This window comes from Nelumbo lutea, chromosome 2, assembly GCF_056320005.1.
Source record: "Nelumbo lutea isolate HS-2025 chromosome 2, American lotus-T2T, whole genome shotgun sequence".
Lineage (NCBI taxonomy): Eukaryota > Viridiplantae > Streptophyta > Magnoliopsida > Proteales > Nelumbonaceae > Nelumbo > Nelumbo lutea.
In genome coordinates, this window is record NC_142685.1 from 105748457 (window position 1) to 105770697 (window position 22241).

The following is a 22241-nucleotide window of genomic DNA, read 5'->3' on the forward strand; positions in this document are numbered from 1 at the left end:
AAAAGAATTAAGCTAGGATGATTGGTGTTGTGAGTGACTGGCTTTGAGGTAGATGACATTCCTCTTGTGTAACTAATGCATAACTTTGCTGATGCTCAGTAAATGCTCGGACCCAAGAATAGATGATCGGATTGCACAGAAAGAATCACCTAGACCCATAAAAAACTAGTGAATTTCTTCTTCTTTTCTCATGCAGCCATGAAATACTTCATGGCGGAACCATAGAAACAGTCACGTAAAGGTGTGAGAATTCCAATTTCATCCCACAATCTTTTAACCTTTTTAAAATATAAGATCTCCTTGCTGGAGAAAAGCTAGATCATGTTTAAGCTAATGGATTCATTACCTTGCAAGTATCTCTCATCAAACTCCAAATATCAGACGACAATTCTTAAAGATCCTTGGTCAAAGAACTTATCAACCAAGAAGCGACAATAGAATTATTTTTTTCCAAGAATCCAATTTTGGTGTGGATCTTTCAAGTTGAGGGAGAGAATCATCGACGAAATAGTATTTGTTGTTTGCTCTTAAGGCTGCGTTTGGTCGGAGTGCGAATCTGAACTGTTACAAATTTCCATTCCGGTTCAGATTTGTTTTCATTTGGTAAGAGTTCAAAAATACACCTATTTTCGATGCAAAAATGTGTATAAGCCAAGGTTTGCATCGAAAATATGTGAAAATATTGCTTTATAAAAAACAAAGAAAATTTTGCCACGATTTTGGTCGAAGTAAATAAGCATAGGTTTTGACTGTTTTCCCTTTGAGTGTTCGATAGAGAAGAGAAAGGTTCCATGATAGAGGTAAGAGAGATCTGAACTTCAAATCCATTCATCTGCCGTGGTAATGAGAAATCTGAACTCTCATTTTGATTTTCTTTTCGTTTTTAGGTCACTTCCCTCATCGGAAGAGAGATCTGAACTCCAAATCCATCCATTTGCCTTTTTCTGAGTTATGTATTATATTTCTTTGTCCTATGGGTTTTCTTAAATCTTCCTTCATTTTCTTCTTGAATCTTTAATCTATTCACTTCATTGAATCTTCCTTCATTTTTGGTTCCTTGGGATATTATCTTATTATGGGTTTTCACAGGAAATAAATACATAGAAAAAATGCAGAGAGTTCGAGGTGATTTTTTTCGATTTTGGCAATCTTTCGCTGAATTTGGTGGTTTTGGTGGCTTTGGTAGCCACAGGAGTCTGATCTCTACTTTTTTTGGGGGAAGAGACCCTTTCAATGATCCTTTCTTCACTAGTCCATTCCAAAGCATGTTTGAATCTAGTATGATGGGACCAAACATGTTTGGGTCAAGTTCAAGGTCTTTTGGAGACTTAGATATGCATCCAGCTAGATTCCTAGAGCATCAAGCTGCACAATCTAGTAAATAAAAGGGGCCTATTATCAAAGAGATAACATCTGAAGATGAGGCCGAAGAATAACAAGGAGCCAAAGCCAAAGAGAAGACTGAAAACCCTAGGAAGCATTCTAGGTAAAAGGAACCGTATGTTGAGGATCCAGATGATGAATCTTAAGGTTAAGTCTTTTCTATAATTTCATACTCTTGTAGTTTCTATTATATATTGAAGTAGATATTCAATGTGTTTTATGAGAGGAAAAGCAAGCATGTTTAGTATTGGAAATTTGGAATGACTATAACAGGACAGATAGAGCACGTCCCCAGGCTCGTAGTCATAGCTTTCAGACTTCCACTGTTACTTACGGAGGTGCCAATGGGGCATATTATACTGTCTACAATTAGAAGGACTGGCAGTGATGGGGTATGTATATCTATTCGGTTGACAGTTGGATGATATGGGTTAAACTAAAGCCTCGATTTTTCTGGTCAGGTGACTATAGACGAGAATAGAGAAGCTGATACAACTACTGGTCGAGCCACACACAGGGTTTGGAGGGGAGTTCATGATAAGGTATCATTTGCAGGTTCTCTAACTTAACATCTTGAATTGTTTATTCACTGTTGGTTGGATCACTAGAGTTCTCATTATGCCTAGGAGGCCTATAAATTGGAATTTAAGTAATATTGCATGGATGCAAACATAGGAATCACAATCTGATGCATGTTGCATTGTGATGTGGCAAGATGAAAAAAGGGAAGAATCAATTGTCTATAGTAGAGTATAAGCAGATCAATTGTCTATAGGAGCACAACTATCACCACAACCTTGATTAAGGGTGTCAATGGACCAGTTCTGGATTGGACCCCGTCCAGTCCAAAATCAATTTGGACGGATTGGATCCAAAATATTTATTAGATTGGATTGGCCCTGGTCTATCCGTAACAAATTTATATTGGATTGGGTAGGATTAAGCCAATATCAGGTCCATTGATATAAGATAAGAATATATGTGTCAATGGACCAGGTTTGGGTTGAAACCAATCTAAATCAAAATGAATTGGAACAGATTTAATGGTCTAGACGTTGAATTGGACCGGTCCAAATTGATCTAAAACATTCATTGGATTGGATTGGACCTGATCCATTTATAATGGATTCACATTGGATTGGATCAAATTGGACCAAATCCAGACCAATTGACACCTCTACCCTTGATATTTGATAAAGTTGGAGTTATATGAAATTTCTAGTGGAGATTCAAAGAAAACACTCACTACATCTTTTGAAGGCTTGGATGGATTTCACTAAATCTAAAGATGAGACTATTATTTAATGCCTTAGAGCTTTGGTGTCATATTCTAAGAGAAATACTTTAAAAACGAATATATCCTTTTGGATTGCGAACTTAATAGTGTCCTTGTCATGTATTTGAAAAAATACAAAAGCTATTTATACTTTGAGAGATATACTAGAAAAGGGAGCCCATTGGGTAGTTGGTGGTGGGTTGAAAACCCTTTTGGCTTCAAATTGGATGTTAATGGTACTAGATTTGACGTTGTATTGATTACACATCTTATATGGATGATCAATCATCAAGCAATCAAGAGGATTTATTTACTTTTTCCCCATCATGGTTTAAACTGTTTACTTTGGGTGTTTGGATGGAGGTGTATGACTAGCTCTCCTCCCCTTCAAACTAGCTTGGCGAAGAGATCCTCAATATTGGACCTGAGTTGTCTGATTTATGGTTAAAGAAGATATGTTTCATTTGTTTCTTAAATGTAATCTTTCTAAGTTGGTATGGTTTGGTGGTTCAAATTTCATGATTAAATCTAAAGAGTTGAGCTACTCATTTGGCGTCTGTTTAGCTTAGATGTCGTTGCTCCAGAAAATAATGATACATCAGTGTCACGTCAGAAAAAAACAGTGCTCCAAGAAATGCCTATTTGTTTGGAATTGTTTTTCTATAAAAAAACGGTACTCTAAACTATGCCTTGGAAACCGGAAACTCGTTGCTGCCAACAGGAACATGAGGTGATAGTGACAGGGACATGATGTGACACTGGATAATAGGTACTGGTGCTGAAAAGTTTTCTAGAGCATTGGTATCAAACAGAAAGTGTTGCTGCTGCTCCAAGAAGCGTTCTACATGGCAGCAACGTTTCCAAACAAAAAAGAGACACCGTTTTCTCAAAAAACAGTGCTTCCAACCCACACATCAGCAGCACCATTTTTAGAAAACAGTGTCGCATCTGCAGCATCAATGCCAAACATATACTTGCTGAATGGATTTCTTAGTTATCAAAAATTGGCCACTTGGCCACGAGTACACAAGTTAGTTGCGACTTTGTCTATAAATTAGCTATCTATTTTTCTTGCATTTTCGTCTATTTGGTACCATTTACATGGTATTAGAGCATGTTCTGAAACCTGTTTTCTCCCATCCATGATATTTTTCTCCTTAGGCTGTGTTTGTATTTGTTCGGAAAGAGTTCAAAAATATGCCTATTTTTTATGCAAAAATATTGCTTTAAAAAATCGAAGGATATTTTGCCACGATTTTGATCGAAGTAATAAGCATAAGTTTCGACTGTTTTCTCTTCGAGTGTCCCATAGAGAAGAGAAAGGTTCTGTGATAGAAGTAAGAGAGATCTGAACTCCAAATCCATTCATCTATCAAGGTAATAAGAGATCTGAACTCTCATTTTGATTTTCTTTTCATTTTTAGGTCACTACCCACGTTGGAAGAGAGATCTGAACTCCAAATCCATCTATTTGCCTTTTCCTAACAGTTACGTATGATATTTCTTCGTTCTATGGGTTTTCTTGAACCTTCCTTCATTTTCCTCTTCAATCTTTAATCTATTCGCTTCATTAAATCTTCCTTCATTTTTGGTTCCTTAGGATGTTATATTATTATCGGTTTTCTCAGGGAATAAGTGCATAGAAAAAAATGCAGAGAGGTAGAGGTGATTTCTTCAATTTTGGTGATCCTTTTGCTGAATTTGGTGGTTTTGGTGGCTTTGGTAGCCACAGGAGTCTAATCTCTAGCCTTTTGGGGGGAAGGGACCCTTTCGATGATCCTTTCTTCACTAGTCCATTCCAAAGCATGTTTGAATCTAGTATGATGGGACCAAACATGTTTGGGTCAAGTTCAAGGTTTTTTGGAGACTCCGATATGCATCCACTCGGATTCCTGGAGCATCAAGCTGCACAGTCTAGTAAACCAAAGGGGCCGATTATCAAAGAGGTAACATCTGAAGATGAGGCCAAAGAAGAACAAGGAGCCAAAGCCAAAGAGAAGACTGAAAACCCTAAGAAGCATTCTAGGTCAAAGGAACCGTATGTTGAGGATCCAGATGATGAATCTCAAGGTTAAGTGTTTGTTGTAATTGCATACTAAAACTATATATATACTCTTGTAGTTTCTATTATATTCATATTCTTGTAGTTGCTATTATATATACTGTTGAAGTAGAGATTCATTGTGTTTTATCTTTCAAAGAGGAAGAGCAAGCATGTTTAGTACAGATAGAGCACATCCCCAGGCTCGTAGTTATAGCTTTCAGAGTTCCATTGTTACAAATGGAGGTGCCAATGGGGCATATTATACTTTGTCTACAACCAGAAGGACTAGCAGTGATGGGGTATATACATCTATTCGGTTGACAGTTTGGGTGATATGGGACTCTTTAAACTAAAACCTCTCTTTTGTTGGTCAGGTGACTATAGACAACAACAGAGAAGCTGATAGAACTACTAGTCGAGCCACACACAGGGTTTCAAGAGGACTTCATGATAAGGTATCATTAGAGGTTCTCTAACTCAACATCTTGGTTTGTTTGCACACCCTTGGTTGGACCACTGGAGTTCTCATTATGCCTACGAGGCCTATAAATTGGAAATTAAGTAATACTGCATGGATGCAAACATAGGAATCAGAACCTGATGCATGTTGCATTGTGACGTGGCAAGATGAAAAAAGAGAAGATTCAATTGTCTATAGTAGAGTATAAGCTGATAAATACTCCATATTCCTTGTTCTTCCTCTATGAATTATTTGCATGGATAAATACTCCATATTCCTTGTTCTTCCTCTATGAATTGTTTGCATGGATTCATACTCCATATTCCTTGTTCTTCCTCTATGAATTGTTTGCATGGATTCATACTCCATATTCCTTGTTCTTCCTCTATGAATTGTTTGCATGGATTCTACAATGGACAATTGATTCTTCCCTTTTTTAATCTTGCCACGTCACAATTCAACATGCATTAGATTCTGATTCTTATGTTTGCATCCATGTAGAGAACCTCTAGTGATACACCCTCGAAACCCTGTGTGTGGCTCGACCAGTAGTTGTATCAGCTTCTCTGTTGTCGTCTATAGTCACCTAACCAACAAAAGAGAGGCTTTAGTTTAAAGAATCTCATATCACCCAAACTGTCAACCGAATAGATGTATATACCCCATCACTACCAGTCCTTCTGGTTGTAGACAAAGTATAATATGCCCCATTGGCACCTCCATTAGTAACAATGGAACTCTAAAAGCTATAACTATGAGTCTAGGGACGTGCTCTATCTGTATTAAATATGCTTGCTCTTCCTCTTTGAAAGATAAAACACAATGAATCTCTACTTTAATAGTATATATAATAGCAACTACAAGAATATGAATATAATAGGAACTACAAGAGTATATATATAGTTTTAGTATGCAATTACATCAAAGACTTAACCTTGAGATTCATCATCTGGATCCTCAACATAAGGTTCCTTTGACCTAGAATGCTAACTAGGGTTTTCAGTCTTCTCTTTGGCTTTGGCTCCTCATCTTCAGATGTTATCTCTTTGATAATCGGCCCCTTTGATTTACTACATTGTGCAGCTTGATGCTCCAGGAATCCAGGTGGATGCATATGAGTCTCCAAAAAACCTAAACTTGACCCAAACATGTTTGGTCCCATCATAGTAGATTCAAACATGCTTTGGAATGGACTAGTGAATAAAGGATCATCGAAAGGGTCCCTTCCCCCAAAAAGGCTAGAGATTAGACTCCTGTGGCTACCAAAACCACCAAGACCACCAAATTCAACAAAAGGATCGCCAAAATTGAAGAAATCACCTCTACCTCTCTACATTTTTTTCTATGCACTTATTCCCGAAGAAAACCGATAATAATATAACATCCCAAGGAACCAAAAATGAAGGAAGATTTAATGAAACGAATAGATTCAAGATTCAAGAGGAAAATGAAGGAAGATTCAAGAAAACCCATAGGACGAAGAAATATCATACATAACTCTTAGGAAAAGGCAAATAGATGGATTTGGAGTTCAGATCTCTCTTCCGACCAAGGTAGTGACCTAAATATGAAAAGAAAATCAAAATGAGAGTTCAGATCTCTCATTACCTTGACAGATGAATGGATTTGGAGTTCAGATCTCTCTTACCTCTATCGCAGAACCTTTCTCTTCTCTATCGCATGCTCGAAGAGAAAACAATCGAAACCTATGCTTATTTACTTCGATCAAAATCGTGGCAAAATTTCCTTCGTTTTTTGTAAAGCAATATTTTAACATATTTTCGATGCAAACCTTGGTTTATACACAGTTTTGCATCGAAAATAGGCGTATTTTTGAATTCCTTCCAAACGATTACAAACGCAACCTAAGGATAAATATATCATGGACGGGAGAAAACAGGTTTCAGAAAACACTCTAATGCCATGTAAATGATACCAAACAGATGAAAATGCAAGAAAGATAGATAGCTAATTTATAGACAAAGTCGCAACTAACTTGTGTACTCGTGGCCAAGTGGCCAATTTTTGATAACTAAGAAATCCATTCAGTAAGTATATGTTTGGCATCGATGCTATAGATATGGCACTGTTTTCTAAAAATGGTGCTGCTGATGTGTGGGTTGGAAGCACCGTTTTCTCAGAAAACGGTCTCTTTTTTGTTTGGAAACGTTGCTGCCATGTAGAATGCTTTTTGGAGCAGCAGCAATACTTTCTGTTTGGTACCAATGCTCTAGAAAACTTTTCAGCACCAGTACCTATTATCCAGTGTCATATCATGTCCCTGTCACTATCACCTCATGTTCCTGTTGGCAATAACGAGTTTCCGGTTTCCAAGGCATGGTTTAGAGCATCGTTTTTTTATAAAAAAACAATTCCAAACAAATAGGCATTTCCTGGAGCACTGTTTTTTTCTGATGTGACACTGATGTATCACTATTTTCTGGAGCAACGACATCTAAACTAAACAGACGCCAAATGAGTAGCTCAACTCTTTAGATTTAATCATGAAATTTGAACCACCAAACCATACCAACTTAGAAAGATTACATTTAAGAAACAAATGAAACATATCTTCTTTAACCATAAATCAGACAACTCAGGTCCAATATTGAGGATCTCTTCGCCAAGCTAGTTTGAAGGGGAAGAGAGCTAGTCATACACCTCCATCCAATATTGAGGATCTCTTCACTGGAAACAAGTGAAGAATTGAATTCACAATAAATAAACTTAGTATTAAAGTACCGCGGAGAAAATTTGGTCCACAGTAAATAGTTTAAACCATGATGGGGAAAAAGTAAATAAATCCTCTTGATTGCTTGATGAGTGATCATCCATATAAGATGTGTAATCAATACAACGTCAAATCTAGTACCATTAACATCCAATTTGAAGCCAAAAGGGTTGGGGACCGATGGCTCCTTCTTATGTCAATATTCAACACACCACCAACTACCCAATGGGCTCCCTTTTCTAGTATATCTCTCAAAGCATAAATAGCTTTTGTATTTTTTCAAATACATGACAAGGACACTCTAAATTTTGCAATCCAAAAGGATATATTCGTTTTTAAAGTATTTCTCTTAGAATATGACACCAAAGCTCTAAGGCATTAAATAATAGTCTCATCTTTAGGTTCAGTGAAATCCATCCAAGCCTTCAAGAAGATGTAGTGAGAGCTTTCTTTGAATCTCCACTAGAAATTCCATATAACTCCAACCTTATCATATATCAAGGGTAGGGGTGTCAATTGGATTGGAATTGGTCCAATCCAATCCAATCCAATGTGAGTCCATTATAAAGGGATCAGGTCCAATTCATTTCAATGAATGTTTTACACCAATTTGGACGGGTCCAATTCAATGTCTAGAACGTCCAATCTATTCAAATTCATTTTGATTTAGATTGGTTTCATCCCAAACCTGGTCCATTGACACATATATTCTTATCTTATATCAATGTACCCAATCCAATATAAATTTGTTACGGATGGACCAGTTCCAATCCAATCTGGTAAATATTTTGGATCAGATCAGTCCAATCTAATGTATCTTGTCGGTTCATCCAATCCGTCCAAATTGATTTTGGACTGGACGGGGTCCAATCCAGAACCGGTCCATTGCCCTTAATCAAGGGTGTGGTGATAGTTGTGATCCTATGATCAACAAGTATAGCAAAAAGAATATGCTTTATAAGGATGAATTTGCTCGCATGAAAGAGAATATTCGATTTCCATCCAAACAAGAGGCCATTTGATTAATGGGAATAAAGGCCTGATCATTCCAATTCCCATTCTAACCATTCGGTTGGGTGGAAATCGAAATCCCATTTCCATTCCTAGTGAAATGGCACTCCCCCATATGAGACAATGAGCATTTCCTCCCCCTCCCTTGGGAATGAGAATCTCATTCCAGCTGGCTCTAATTCCAAGTCTGAATCCTTTCTAAACCAAATAGGTAAGGGGAATAGATCATCCCGTACATTTCCTATTCTAACTCTTGGTATATATGCACTAAATTGACCAGTGAACATATACCGGAGCCTTCGATTGACATTTTTCTTCCTACTAACAAACAAAGAGCTTCCTAGATATGTGTCATCTTTCATCATCAACCTAACCTCAAGCAAAGAGCCTTTAAAGGACAATCTCATTGACAAGAATTAGAGATCTTTTATAGTTTATAGCATGTTCCTACTAATCACAATAGAGCCTAATAGTTTCCTTTGTTTTAATGATCTTTGAAACCTTAGCCTTGATGTCGCGTAATCTAGACACTCTCTCGTGTACTGTGACTCAGATTCTGACTAGATGTCAATCTGGCTAGACTGAGTTGTAGTGACTGAGTTGATGTCTGACATCCAAGCTGATGTGCTGCAAGAGAAGGAAAGGGAAGGCACTCTGATGCTTAAGACAATAAGTGAATGGAGATTTCTCTAAGAGTGTAATAGAGCTTGAGAGAATTAGTATGCATACCTTTTCAGGTGAATTCAGACGCTTTGTCTTTTGGTGGATAAAGGAATTAAATACTAAAATATCAAGGTATACTAAAATATCAAAGGATAATACAAACAGTCTTCATTAAAAAAGGTGCAAGATGCAACCATAGCATAATTAAATGAAAAACAATGGACTGTCCAATTCATTGTTTATAAAGGAAAGATGTTATATAGAAGTGCCCATCAAGGTAGATATCTGATAAGCATCGGGTAAAGAACTTAATACAGTTATGAGAATTCATACAAACAATTCATAGAGGTAGAACAAGGAATATGGAGTATTTATCAGTTTATACTCTACTATAGACAATTGATTCTTCCCTTTTTTCATCTTGCCACGTCACAATGCAACATGCATTAGATTATGATTCCTATGTTTGCATCCATGCAATATTACTTAATTTCTAATTTATAGGCCTCCTAGGCATAATGAGAACTCTGGTGGTTCAACCAACGGTGAGTAAACAAATCAAGATGTTGAGTTAGAGAACCTCCAAATGATACCTTAAAGTCCCCTCGAAACCCTATGTGCGGCTCGACTAGTAGTTGTATCAGCTTCTCTGTTCTCGTATATAAGTCACCTGACCAACAAAAGAGATGCTTTAGTTTAAAGAGTCCCATATCATCCAAACTGTCAACCGAATAGATGTATATACCCCATCACTAACCTTCCGAGTTGGTTTGTTGACTCTGTGCTGAGGTGTCGACAGAGGCCGTGTGTCACCATTTATTTGGGAGGAATAAATCACCCCTCATCACTTGGCCTATCAAAAAATGAATAAACCATCATCTATAAATATAACATGGTTAATTGTTGAACCTATTCTACTGGATGCCCTTGATTTGATTGGTAGCTAGAGAGTATTTCAACATCTTAGAAACGACCATGATGCAATGATGAATAAATAAGGAGACAAAGAACAACCCTTAGAAACATCTTACTATAGACGAAAATATACAAATACCGAGATGTTCCCAATGCACTGCTGCGAGGACAAAATCTGATCTCCAGACAAAATGCAATTATCCAATGTTGGGTCCAACTATATGTGGTCTTAGAGAGATGAACGGGATACAATCCCAACCTTTGGCATTTGTTTACCTCTCTCCCCACTGTACTCATCTCACTTTCTCTCTCCCTTTACACATACCACTTGCTCATAAGAGATCGAATATGCTTCCCACAATACATTATAGTTGCACATGACATGACCAATATATTCCATACTTATATGTTGTGTTAGATGCTGGATAATATTTTTGTGAGTATCAAATCCAAAATCTAGTCATAGGGGATGAACTTTTTTTTGTGTTCTTTTGTTTTTGGTTTTCTGTGTTTCTTTGTGAGTATCAAATCCAAAACCTTGGTCTTCCTAACCGCTCACTCATTTTTGCTCGATCCCCGGTATGGTAATCCATGCAATAGCATTAGTAAGCTGTAAATTGCTGTTACAGCTTTTGTTTACTTCTGCTTAACTAGTTTTTTACCTAAACCCGACCCATTGGCAGGCCGAATTTTGGGTCACAGAGTCTTAAACAAATGTTGTCTGTGTGGAGCCCACTTTAGAAAGCAAATTTTGGGTCACAGAGTCTTAAACAAGTCAATTAACTTAGACAGATATAAGATGTCATATACCTTGGATGCCAAGTAACTAAAATCCTTTGCAAATTCATTGGGACTGAACCTCCACTGACGTAAGTGATTGCGCTAATAAATCTGAAATGATTAATCTCAAGTTCCCCATATTCGCCTTGCCTTCCCATTCGCCAATTTCGTACTTAGAACCAAAACCAGAAAAACACACCAAGGTTATTTCGGTCCTTGCACCGCCCACAGGCTGAAACTGAAACACTGCGGCTGTTGTGCGCAAGGGAAGCATCATTCGCTCTTCCGTTGGGAGTAATACCATAAAACTTAACAGTATTAGGGGCTTTCTTATTATTATTCAAAATTCGTATAACATTTTTGTTAATATTTTTCGGCCTAGGATGGACTTAAAATCCCAAGGGTATTTACGTCATTTTAACCTCGAAAACACCCCAATAAAAGAGCCCTAACTGGTCTTCTCTTTCTGCCTGCGTTTCCGGTTTTCTGTCTCGCCACTTCGAACCGTTGCAGAGGGCAGAAAGCAATCTCTCTCTCTCTCTGTGGAAGAGATGGTAAGAGCGTACACTCAGGAGCACGTATACAGGCATCCATGGGAGAGGGTAACATCCGCATCCTGGCGCAAGTTTACCGACCCCGAGAACAAGCGCACGTTATCCCACATCCTTGAGGTCGACACCCTGAATCGGAAGCTCGACCCTCTCACCGGCAAGCTCTACACCACTCGCGCCATCACCATCCACGCCCCCGGTCCCTGGTTCATCCGCAAGATTATCGGCCAGGACATCTGCCACTGCGTCGAATCCTCGGTCGTCGACGCCCGATCCCGCTCCATGCAGCTCACCACCCGCAACGTCAGCCTCCAGAAGTTCATAGAAGTCGAGGAGAAGAGCTGGTATGAACCACACCCGGATAATCCCGAGGGTTGGACGGCTTTCCGGCAAGAAACCAGCATCCGGATCAAGCCCTTGTCCGCGTTGGCATCGATGGCCGAGAAGGTGGAGCAGCGTTGCGCCGAGAAGTTCCTGCAGAACAGTGTTAAGGGGAGAGAGGTCATGGAGAGGATCTGTAAGTATCTTGAAGCTGAATCTAGCGGGATTTCCATCTAATTCTGAGATTTCTTATTTCTAATTGGGTTATTTAAGGAGAGGGTCTCTGGCCTTGACTTTGATTTTCCAATTCTTAATCTGATCTCGTAGTCCCCGAACAATGGCGGAAAATATTAGAAAAAAAGAAAAAAAAAAAACACACAAAATGTTGTGAAGTTTGGACGATAGGATCTAATGATCTTCCCCCTTCACTTTGTTGCAATTTTGATGTAATAAATCGTGCCTTCATTGTACATTAACCGACTAATCTAACCACTCTTTTTCTTTTTAATTTGTTTTGTTGATTGTTATGAAGTTTATGATTTCGATGAACCTTATTTGTGGGAAGTAGAATGGTTTCAAGTAATAAGGCAGGCTGGAAGAAAATCCTAGGGAAGTAAGAAGTTAGAGATGATTTCAAGTGGAAGAGAAGCGATCTATTCTAAAATGACTGTAAAATGAGTAGCAAGCAAATTAAAGGTGATTGGGGAATTAAAATAACAACAAAGTGAAGTGCAACATGAATCCTCTTTTAAACCTATCTATCAAAAAGAAAATTATCATCTAAACCTTGTCCAAAGTCTATGGGGTTGGCTACATGAATCCTCTTTTGAGGTATCCCAACAAGAAAATAAAAATGTCATTGCCCAATACTGGATTCTTGGGATGGATGGACTGTATAAGGTCTGTCAATTGAACCTTTAATTGAAAATGGATGCCTGATTCAATTTAGCATTACACTCTCTCACTCCATTGATGTTAGCATTACACTTTGCCATTACCCGCCATATGGTTTTAGATTTGGCATCTCCATTATACCTAATTCAATTTAGCATCTATGTTCACCAAAACTCCATTAATCTATAACTCAACTTTTCCTCTTTTTTATACCCAAATACAATGCAAAATTTTAGACTGCTGAAAAACTATGGAGTAGAGTTTATGTGATAGGCAAATAGCACTCAGATTAAAAGGGAAATTCTATAAAATGGTTGTAAGGCCAGCTATGCTGCATGGAGCACAGTGTTGGGAAGTCAAAAACAATATGTCAAAAAACTAAGTGTGGCAGAAATGTGCATGCTGAATTGGATGAGTGGAAAAACTAGAAATAATAGGATTAGAAATGAAGTCATTCTAAGAAACCTAGGAGTAGCACCAATAGGCAATAAAATAAGAGAAAGTTAGGATGGTTTGGTCACACCACATTCATAGAAGATCATCAACAACTCCCACAAGAAGAAATGATCTGTTGCAAGGTGAAGGGGCTAGAAGGGCTAAGGTAGACGAAGAAGGGCATGGGTAGCCAACCATGCTGATAAAATGTGTTGCTGATAAAAAATAATAAATATGGCATTAAACGGAATGGATTGGGCAAAACAGGATTCATGTAGCCAACCCCATAGAGTTGGAATTTGGTAAGGGTTGGATGATGATGATGATGATGATGAAACTTCTATAAAACTATTATGGCTAATTTCAAGATTGTTATGGAGGAAAAGGGAACAGAGAAAAATATAGAATTGACAAAGCACAACAAGGACCGAAACTATAAATGGCAATGCCCACTATAAATAATATATTTTAAATTCTAAGACCTAAAGAATTGAGGATATTGTAGATGAGCATTGGAAGAAAAGGATCGTGGATAAAATGTCATATTCATTAGCAAGAGTTGTACATCTTGGATGGAGAACTAAAGTCAGGCCTGGGTGCTTAGCTGTTAAGGGTAGTTTCCCTTCCTTTTCTAAGATAGATGAAGAGGGGTGGAATGGTTTCAGTCAATAAAAAGAATAAGTTTTATTACCATTTTTCTTCCTTTTTCAGTAGTAATCAGAAGGGATAGAGGCGGGTCTCTTTAACATATTATGCAGTTTTTTCTTTGTTTTAGTAAATGTATACATGCTCGTGGCACACAAATACACAACAGAGTAGTCATCTTTTTTTCTTTTCTATGTTGCTTTGTAGTTTATGTTTATCAAGTAGAGTTTGCCCGAATAATCTTGTGGTAGGTAAGTTTTTAATTTGGTAACAAAATGTAAGCAATTCCTTTAAATTTCCAGTGGCCAGTTGGGTGACTAATGTTTCTTAAAAATGAGAGGGCATCCTCTATTGGGGGGGAAGGGGGTTGGAGTCTCCTCAATCCGCCCCAACCTATATAGATGTTTTCTTCTTATCCTTTGATTTTGTGGAAATGAGGTACACTTTCACTTTCTTGTCATTTTCAATAAATTATTGATTTTGTTATTGATCAAAGCAACTATATGCAAAATTACAATTTGGTAAAATTGCACCTTTTGCTACATTGCTACATTCATGTAATTTATCTTGTTCGTTGAATAAACTTTTTGTTTGAATCACAGCTTACATAGGTTATATAATTGCTTAACATTTTGTTTTAGTAAAATTGCACCTTTTACTGCATGCACTAAAACATGAAGATTTGCAAGGTGGAAGTCAAGTTTCCAAATAACCAAACATGAAATAGTGACGTCTTTAAAGTGAGAAGGGTCACTGTGAAGTGTGAATTTCCTCAAATAGTCAAATGATAAGACCAAGAAAGTCGAACTACTCGGAATTTAATGAATACTACTTCATTGAATATGCATAAACTCGTGGCTGAAGGGACAACAATCCATCTAAATTTTTTTTCTGAACTCATCATCTTCCCAACATACTGAAAGCTCTAGCAAATTTTATCTATAAAAAAAAAAAAAAAAAGACAGCTCTAGAAAATTTCTTATTTTCTGAACAAAGATCAGCGGGTTCTAAGCATGGTTTTTAAAAATGACCCGGAGACCGAACCGGTTAGAGGTCCTATTACCAGGTCAAGTGGTCAACGGTCGGCTCATTTTGACAAAAAAATAGAAAACGGCCAATTGTGTTCTGTAAATCCTAGACCCCTCCCTCCCTTCCCAAACCACTCAACCTGCATCCTTCCCAAAACCCATAGTGTGAAAATCCAACCCTCCCTGCACATTAAAATTCCAAACCTGACCTTACCCTCTTCACATTGGAAGGTAGGGCTAGTTGTAGTTGGGGGTTGGGTCCGGAATTTGCATCTAATTTCATGATATTTTCAATTATATATGGTAAAAGACCTAAGCATATCCTGAGTTTTTTAAATAAACTTACATACTTTGTGGGCTGACCACACTAAAAGAGAGAAGGAAGAGAAGTGAGGTGGAAGAAGGAAATTAGGCTATTTCCAGGGCAAAATAGAAGATAAAGAAGCAACAACAAAACTTGCAAATACGAGTAAAAGATATCTTTAAGCATTTTTCAAAAACTTAGGTACGTTTAAGTCATTTTAAAACCTTATATACAAGCATTAAACAAGTGAAAGAACATGAACAAACATACAAAACAAAAATCAAATATTTTATTGAAACATGTTGAAAATACAAGCTATCAATTATCCTTCTCATAAGATTCAAATCATTATTAAATTCAACACATGAGCATTTAGGATATTTTAATTATTTTTCTATGGGGGTATTTTAATAAATTCAATATACAAGTCAGAGAGGATCATTATTTGTGTTTTAAGAGTATCATTGAAAAACAAAAATATATATATATAAAATTCCTCTTTAAGAAATAACAAAGAAGAGAGAGAACACTTGTTATTCTCGTAAAATTGTAAAATTCCTCATAAGAGAGAATTAAGAAAAAACAATAGACCCATTCAAAGTATCAACACGTATCTGCTCATATCAATCATACGTATCATTCCAGCACCCTGCCGTTACATCCCTACAATGGATGTCTATTGTCTGATCGGTTCAAGGTGTGGTGAAGACCTAAATTGGCTCCCATGGACCAGATGAAAAAAAGAAAGTAAAACAAAAAACACCAAAAAGGAATATCAATTCGCTCGATACGCCCATACCAATCTAGTACTTGAATTGTTTAAAAATAATGCAAATGAAGTGTAAATCCCGATTCAGGGTAAATTTGTACTCTGATTCACTTTTTCTTATGTTTGGCAACATTACATTTTTGCATTGACAAATGACAAACAAATGTATATTTACATTAATAATAAGATGTAAAAGTATACCAATAAAATAAAATTAAATTTGCATTCAAGTGGACTTTTGATAAAAAAAAAAAAAAATCCTATACTTTGGCTCGAATGACAATTTGGTCCCTAAACTTTAAAATGCAACAATTCAAGTACTAGATTGTCACTTAGATTGTTACATTTTTTTAATTTGGATACTAAATTGTTGCATTTTAAAATTTAGGGACCAAATTATCACTCAAGCCAAAGTACAAAGCACTGATCGGATACTTTCCCATTAAAAAACATATGCTTTATTTGTCATGCAAAACTAACCTAACTTTGCAATTTATATGAACATTTTTACACTACACAGGAAAACCACCAACTGGGAGGATTTTCAGGTCACTTACTGGCATTTTTTTCATTCAAATCAGTCCACTCCCTATTCCCCATATCACAACCTATCAAACAATAACCTTGCAAAATATTGAACAGTCCAAAGGCATTAAAAGAAACCGTCGTGCCAAATCACATTAACTGCCTAACAGAACTGCAAGAATTCCAGTTGGGACCAACAATGGCGTTCCCATCGTTGTGTTTTAGAATTGTAGACTTCGACAATTCTCTCATTTGAATCAGGATCAAGGGTTCCAGTGACCAAAATTTTGTACAAAATGGTGATCCCATCAGTGAGCATGCCAAGTTGCCCACGATATCAATGTATTGAATTTGAAGCATATCCAGAAAGACCTTATGGGAGCTAGTGACAGGATTACAAACGATCAAGGTAGAGTAATCATAATTGTGGTTACAAAGGCAAAGGAAACCACCAGAGCGGTAAAAACCTTGAAAATGCAGAGCATCGGTCAAAAGGATAATGCCGAATTTTAAAATATATATATATATTTTTTTTAAAAATATATATATATATATATATATATATATATATATATAGATATATAGATATATATATTGGTCACATGACTTCACATGTGAAAATAGCTTGTGACAAAGGGTGGATTTGATCAATTGTCAAAAACTCAAAAGACTTAAAAACACTTTTAAGAAAATATGTAAAGAGATGGATCAAGTCAATTTCATAAACCTTAGATTGCCCTAAATTCAATCCCCATTCGTTTACCAAACAAATCAGTCCACTTTCAAAACGCATCTACATAAAGCCAAGTAACTGCTGTAGCCATACCATCACTACCATGCCAAAGAACTCATGACGAGAAACATCTGCACCTGACATCTGACACATAAAATTCGGAGGAATGTGAAAAATAAATAAAAAGAACAAAATTCACATAAAGGCATCAGGTTATATAAATACCAGTTCAGTCCCCTATTTTCTATAGTAGTGTTTTAATTAAACACACAGGAGCACCAGAAATACATGCTCTGTTCTTCACAAAATTTACAGCAAACATTGAAGAGAACACATGACCTTACTAAGCATGTGCAGCAAACTTGGACACTGACTTCCCTCCAAGAATAATGCTACAACCTACAACTCCAGATCCTTTTCATTCAAAAATATTTCTCCTAGTCAGTTTTTATAAAGTTAAATGATATTGCCAACTCAGGTCTTTATAGGAAAATGAGACAGGATTTTTTCCAAAAACTTCCAGAGGCAAGGATAAATGATTAAATGCATCAACAATTCCAGACAACTCAAGTCTTTCTGAGACAGACCTACTTTTGAGTATAAGTTATAGTCCTTCAATATTTCGAGATTTACAACAATACAAGTCATCAGCTTTTACCCTAAAAATAGAAATAAAACAAAAGCAAAGCATCAACACACACAAATTACACAAACCAAAGCAGCAGAAGGGTGATAGGGCAATTGGCAAACACCTATTCCAATCATTAGCTTCCCACAGAATGTGTTAACTTGAATCATCCACTGGCCACATTTTCTGACCAGAATTTTTATTCAACTAATATTTTTCACAAAAAAAAAGTCAGCACGAGTTTGTATACACTTGCCAAATAAAGAGGTTAGATTCACTTGGACCTCATTGATAACCTAGATAATAGACAAGGAAATCCAGTAAACCCCTCTATCTCATACAAGAAGTACCAAAACATACAAACTCAAGTGATCAAGCTAAAATAAATAAATGAACACCAACTCACCACTATGGTATTCTTCTACACTGCATATGGACATTATCAGTGTATCCCCCTAACGCCATTCAAGAAAGACACAACCACTATACAAATCAATAATACAACAATATGCCAGCGCTATCTAATATAACCAAAATAAATTATCAAATGCATAACACAATCCAATTAAAATAATTGCCTTCTGTTATATGAGTTTCATTGTTCATTGTCGCGTTGCCATAAACGAGAGGGTCCCAAGTAGAAAGTGATACAGTAGATAGTGCCTAGTAAATTGATAACCCATTATTCCCCATGCCTAGTTTCACTCTACTAGCCGAGTAGGTTTGCCAACAACTTTTTAACTAAACGTAAAGTACAACTATGTGAAGGATGATGGAAAGAAGAACTAAAACACCTCCTTTAGAACAGCCTCTGAGGCCGATTACATGTAGAAAAGAAAATGGATCTCAAGGGAACTTGTTGAATCCCAGTTAATTACATATCATCTCAAATTCATTAACAGATACTAGAATATACTTCAACAGACGGATTGGTTCGTGGTGCAGGAGGCATTGACAAGGAGGCACCATGAGACCAACAACAAAAAGGTAAGGACACCCTTAACAAATTTATGTATCCCAATCCAATGCTCTGGTAAGTTTCCTTAATATTAGGGTTTTACAGATCCAACCTCTACCACAATCCAAGCTCTAATAGCAGAAAGCTCAGTTATTGACACCACTCTGAAAAAAAAAAATGACAAGCAACACTGTTGATGCAACAATGAACAACGGAAATAAATCATGGAAGAAGAATTCTACTCTTCATAGGTTCCTGCACAAATGGCAGATCTAGAGTTTTTTGGGTTATCTGAATTTTGTCATTAGAAGAATTCTAATCTTCTAAGGGGTGTTCTTTTTTGGATTTTGATTTCCATTGACCAAGAAACCCATGTTCTTTTTTCAGATTTATGTGGGGACCAAGGAAAGTTTATTTTCCTGGGTGGGTAAATAACATCCCACTTGGGGAAAAGTTGGCAATAATTGAATGGAACAAAAATGCCCATTTTAATAATGGATTTTTATGACTTAAATAGTCATTGCCTTATTTACATGGGAAATAAATGAACATGGGTAAATGCACTTACCCGGCTAAGTCTTTCCTAGGAAACACTTACCTGGGTAAGTAACTTACCGAAAAGCGAATGGGGCCTAAGAGTTATTTTTCCTTTACAACATTTGAATTTTTAAATGTATTATTGTAACCATGACATGTTTCATGTAGTCCAGTTTAAGTAGGGCTGTTCATAAGAATGTCCAACCCGACCAAACCGACCAACCCGGACCGACCCAACCCGAGTCGGAAAACCGAAACCAACCCGACCCGAACCGAACTAGTATTCTATTAGAATTCAATTAGGTGTCCTTTTTTAGTTTTTTACCTGGATTAGAATTTAGAAGGTTTCTAAATTTTTATTTTATTGATTTACCTACCTAGATTTACCTAGTTTTTTACTCTAGAAGGCCCATTATTGACACTTGTTTTAACATGAAGAATTTATTGATTTTATTCTTTACCTGAATTAAATTTAGATTTATCTTGGACTCTTGAATATCAAATTATCAACTAATTCAGATTTTATTTGGCTTTGTACAGGAGCAAAACCGAAACCGACCCAATCCGACTCAAACCGACCAGGTCGGTTTGGCCTGTCAGTGGGTCGGTTTCGGTTCCCACCTTTGCTAACCCGACCAGGTCGAGTCGGTTGGGAAAATCCCAAGAAACCGACCCAACCCGACCCGCGAACACCCCTAAATCTAAGGGGTCAAAAGTTGTCAATTTCACTTGGCATTGGTGCCACTACATAGGTTTTTCAATTACATATCCACCATGGCCAAAGATATAGTGAATTCAATGTGTTTTGGGATAATTGTTATCATTTTAGTAATAGAGTTCACTATGCTTGTCATTTGTACTTATGCAAATGAAATTTCACAGAAAGGAAATAGAGCCTCAATTTCTTGAAAGAGATATCAATGCATGAGCCATTTATTAGTTATTACTAATACATATCCATTATTGATCATTCTTTCATATTCCTCCAACACACAAGAATATTTTTGTTCTCTAGTACATGTATTCCAACATACAAGGACTATATGAACACCACTTCCCCTACACACACAACTCTAACAAGCATAATTGCATATACAAGTTACCATGAAACTTCAGTATAAATTTTTAAGGAATCTATAATCATGTAATTACTAAAAAGAATATCATTGCATTATAACATGTCCATGCATAAAATATGTGCATATGCACAAACATATGAAATAGAGCCACTCAAGACATTTAAATCTGGCATACTGAATCCATGGTCACTTAATTTATAGTTCTGATTTAAATTCTAAACATATCATAGAAGTAATGCAAATTTAGCTTCCACTCTACTAATAACCATCACAAATCACTATATCTAACCTACTATATAGAACCCTTAAGAGTGTGCAGCATTTCAATATAACATAATTGACAAGGCGATGCCTAGGCAACAAAGCACCCTTGGAGGCTCACCTCGCCCAATCACCAAGTAGTTTTGTGCACTATGTTATAAAATATTTTTATATTTTTAATTTTGACATTATAATTATAAAACAGGCATTATTAAACTAGAATACTCATTTATGTGTTTATGTACTAATTTCTTTTTATTATTTTCTTATTTGTTAGGGTTTAATCAACACAAACATTGCTAACTGCTGTATTGAACCCATGGTTCAAAGTATCGATACTCCTCTGTGTATCAGCAAAGGTGTATCAGCACTTATAACAATACTCCCCCCATTTTTTATTTCTTTGGCTTTTAATTTCATTTATAAATATATATATATTATTATTTTAAAAAATGGTTTCCCAAAAACACCTGTAAACATGTGTATTGGGGCGCCAACGATACGATACAATACAAATATGGGGCACATCATATTTTGTTCTTACAGATCTTCTTCTTCCACCTTTTCTTTTCTTCTTTTCCTATAACAAAAGTAGGGACTCAGCCCCTATAAAATGTTGATTTTCTATACTTAAAACATGAAATTTATACTTCTCTTATGAAAATTATGGATAATTATTAAGGAAAGATGGTAATGGAACCTAGGGAACTACCCTAGGATATATAGTTTTACTTAAAAAAATCCACCACCTAAGCAACTAGGCAACAAGGCACCCCCCCTATCGGCTGTCGCCTAACCTTGCCTTGACACCTTAAAAAGCTACGATTGCTAATCTTAACCAATCAAAAGAGTAAGTTGGAGAAAGGCTTTGTTGAGTTGAGTTGCACATAACCATGTTAAATGGATTAATCAAAACGAAAACCAGGTTGCTCAATTTGAAGAATTTCAACTACATCAAGCTCATGTTCTGGCTCAATCCATATTCAACCCAACCCAACCCAAGTTGCACACCTAGATCATAATAATGGCCATAATTGGCCAATCTCCAATAAGCTAGCATACAGACCTCTGCAATATTTACAAAAATAAATGTGCAATTTTCAGAGTCATTGTCAAAGTGGCATATCAACTCATATGTCTAGAACCATCACAAAGATAAAGATACCATCTAGGTTTCACCAATCAATAAATTATGATAACTGTAAAGTAGTGCATCACCTAATAAGCATGAAACCCTCATGTTTCACTAAGAATCCAACAGCCAGCTTTCATACAAGAAACTGTGGTACTGGAACTATAGTGATTTGTAC

General features: G+C 36.6%; 1 protein-coding gene and 2 pseudogenes across 2 annotated transcripts; 2 read left to right on the forward strand and 1 right to left on the reverse strand.

Annotated features, from left to right (window-relative positions):
- Window positions 1-749: 749 nt before the first annotated feature.
- LOC148872522 (uncharacterized) lies at window positions 750-5481 on the forward strand (annotated as a pseudogene). The gene is made up of 7 exons (XR_016107283.1): window positions 750-800; window positions 888-1530; window positions 1608-1775; window positions 1845-1925; window positions 4315-4697; window positions 4834-5002; window positions 5078-5481. The product of XR_016107283.1 is annotated as an uncharacterized LOC148872522 (transcript).
- Window positions 5482-5671: 190 nt separating this feature from the next.
- On the reverse strand, window positions 5672-6499 carry LOC148872523 (uncharacterized; annotated as a pseudogene).
- A 5061-nt stretch (window positions 6500-11560) lies between these two features.
- On the forward strand, window positions 11561-12643 carry LOC148872524 (MSF1-like family protein). The gene has a single exon (XM_088973766.1). The coding sequence runs from the start codon at window positions 11815-11817 to the stop codon at window positions 12370-12372; it is 558 nt and encodes a 185-aa protein (XP_088829892.1). The 5' UTR covers window positions 11561-11814; the 3' UTR covers window positions 12373-12643.
- The last annotated feature ends 9598 nt before the right edge of the window (window positions 12644-22241 follow it).

What these genes read in the sequence shown, in the direction of transcription:
- LOC148872524 (XM_088973766.1), top strand. Translation starts at nt 11,815, where the DNA reads ATGGTAAGAGCGTACACTCAGGAGCACGTATACAGGCATCCATGGGAG.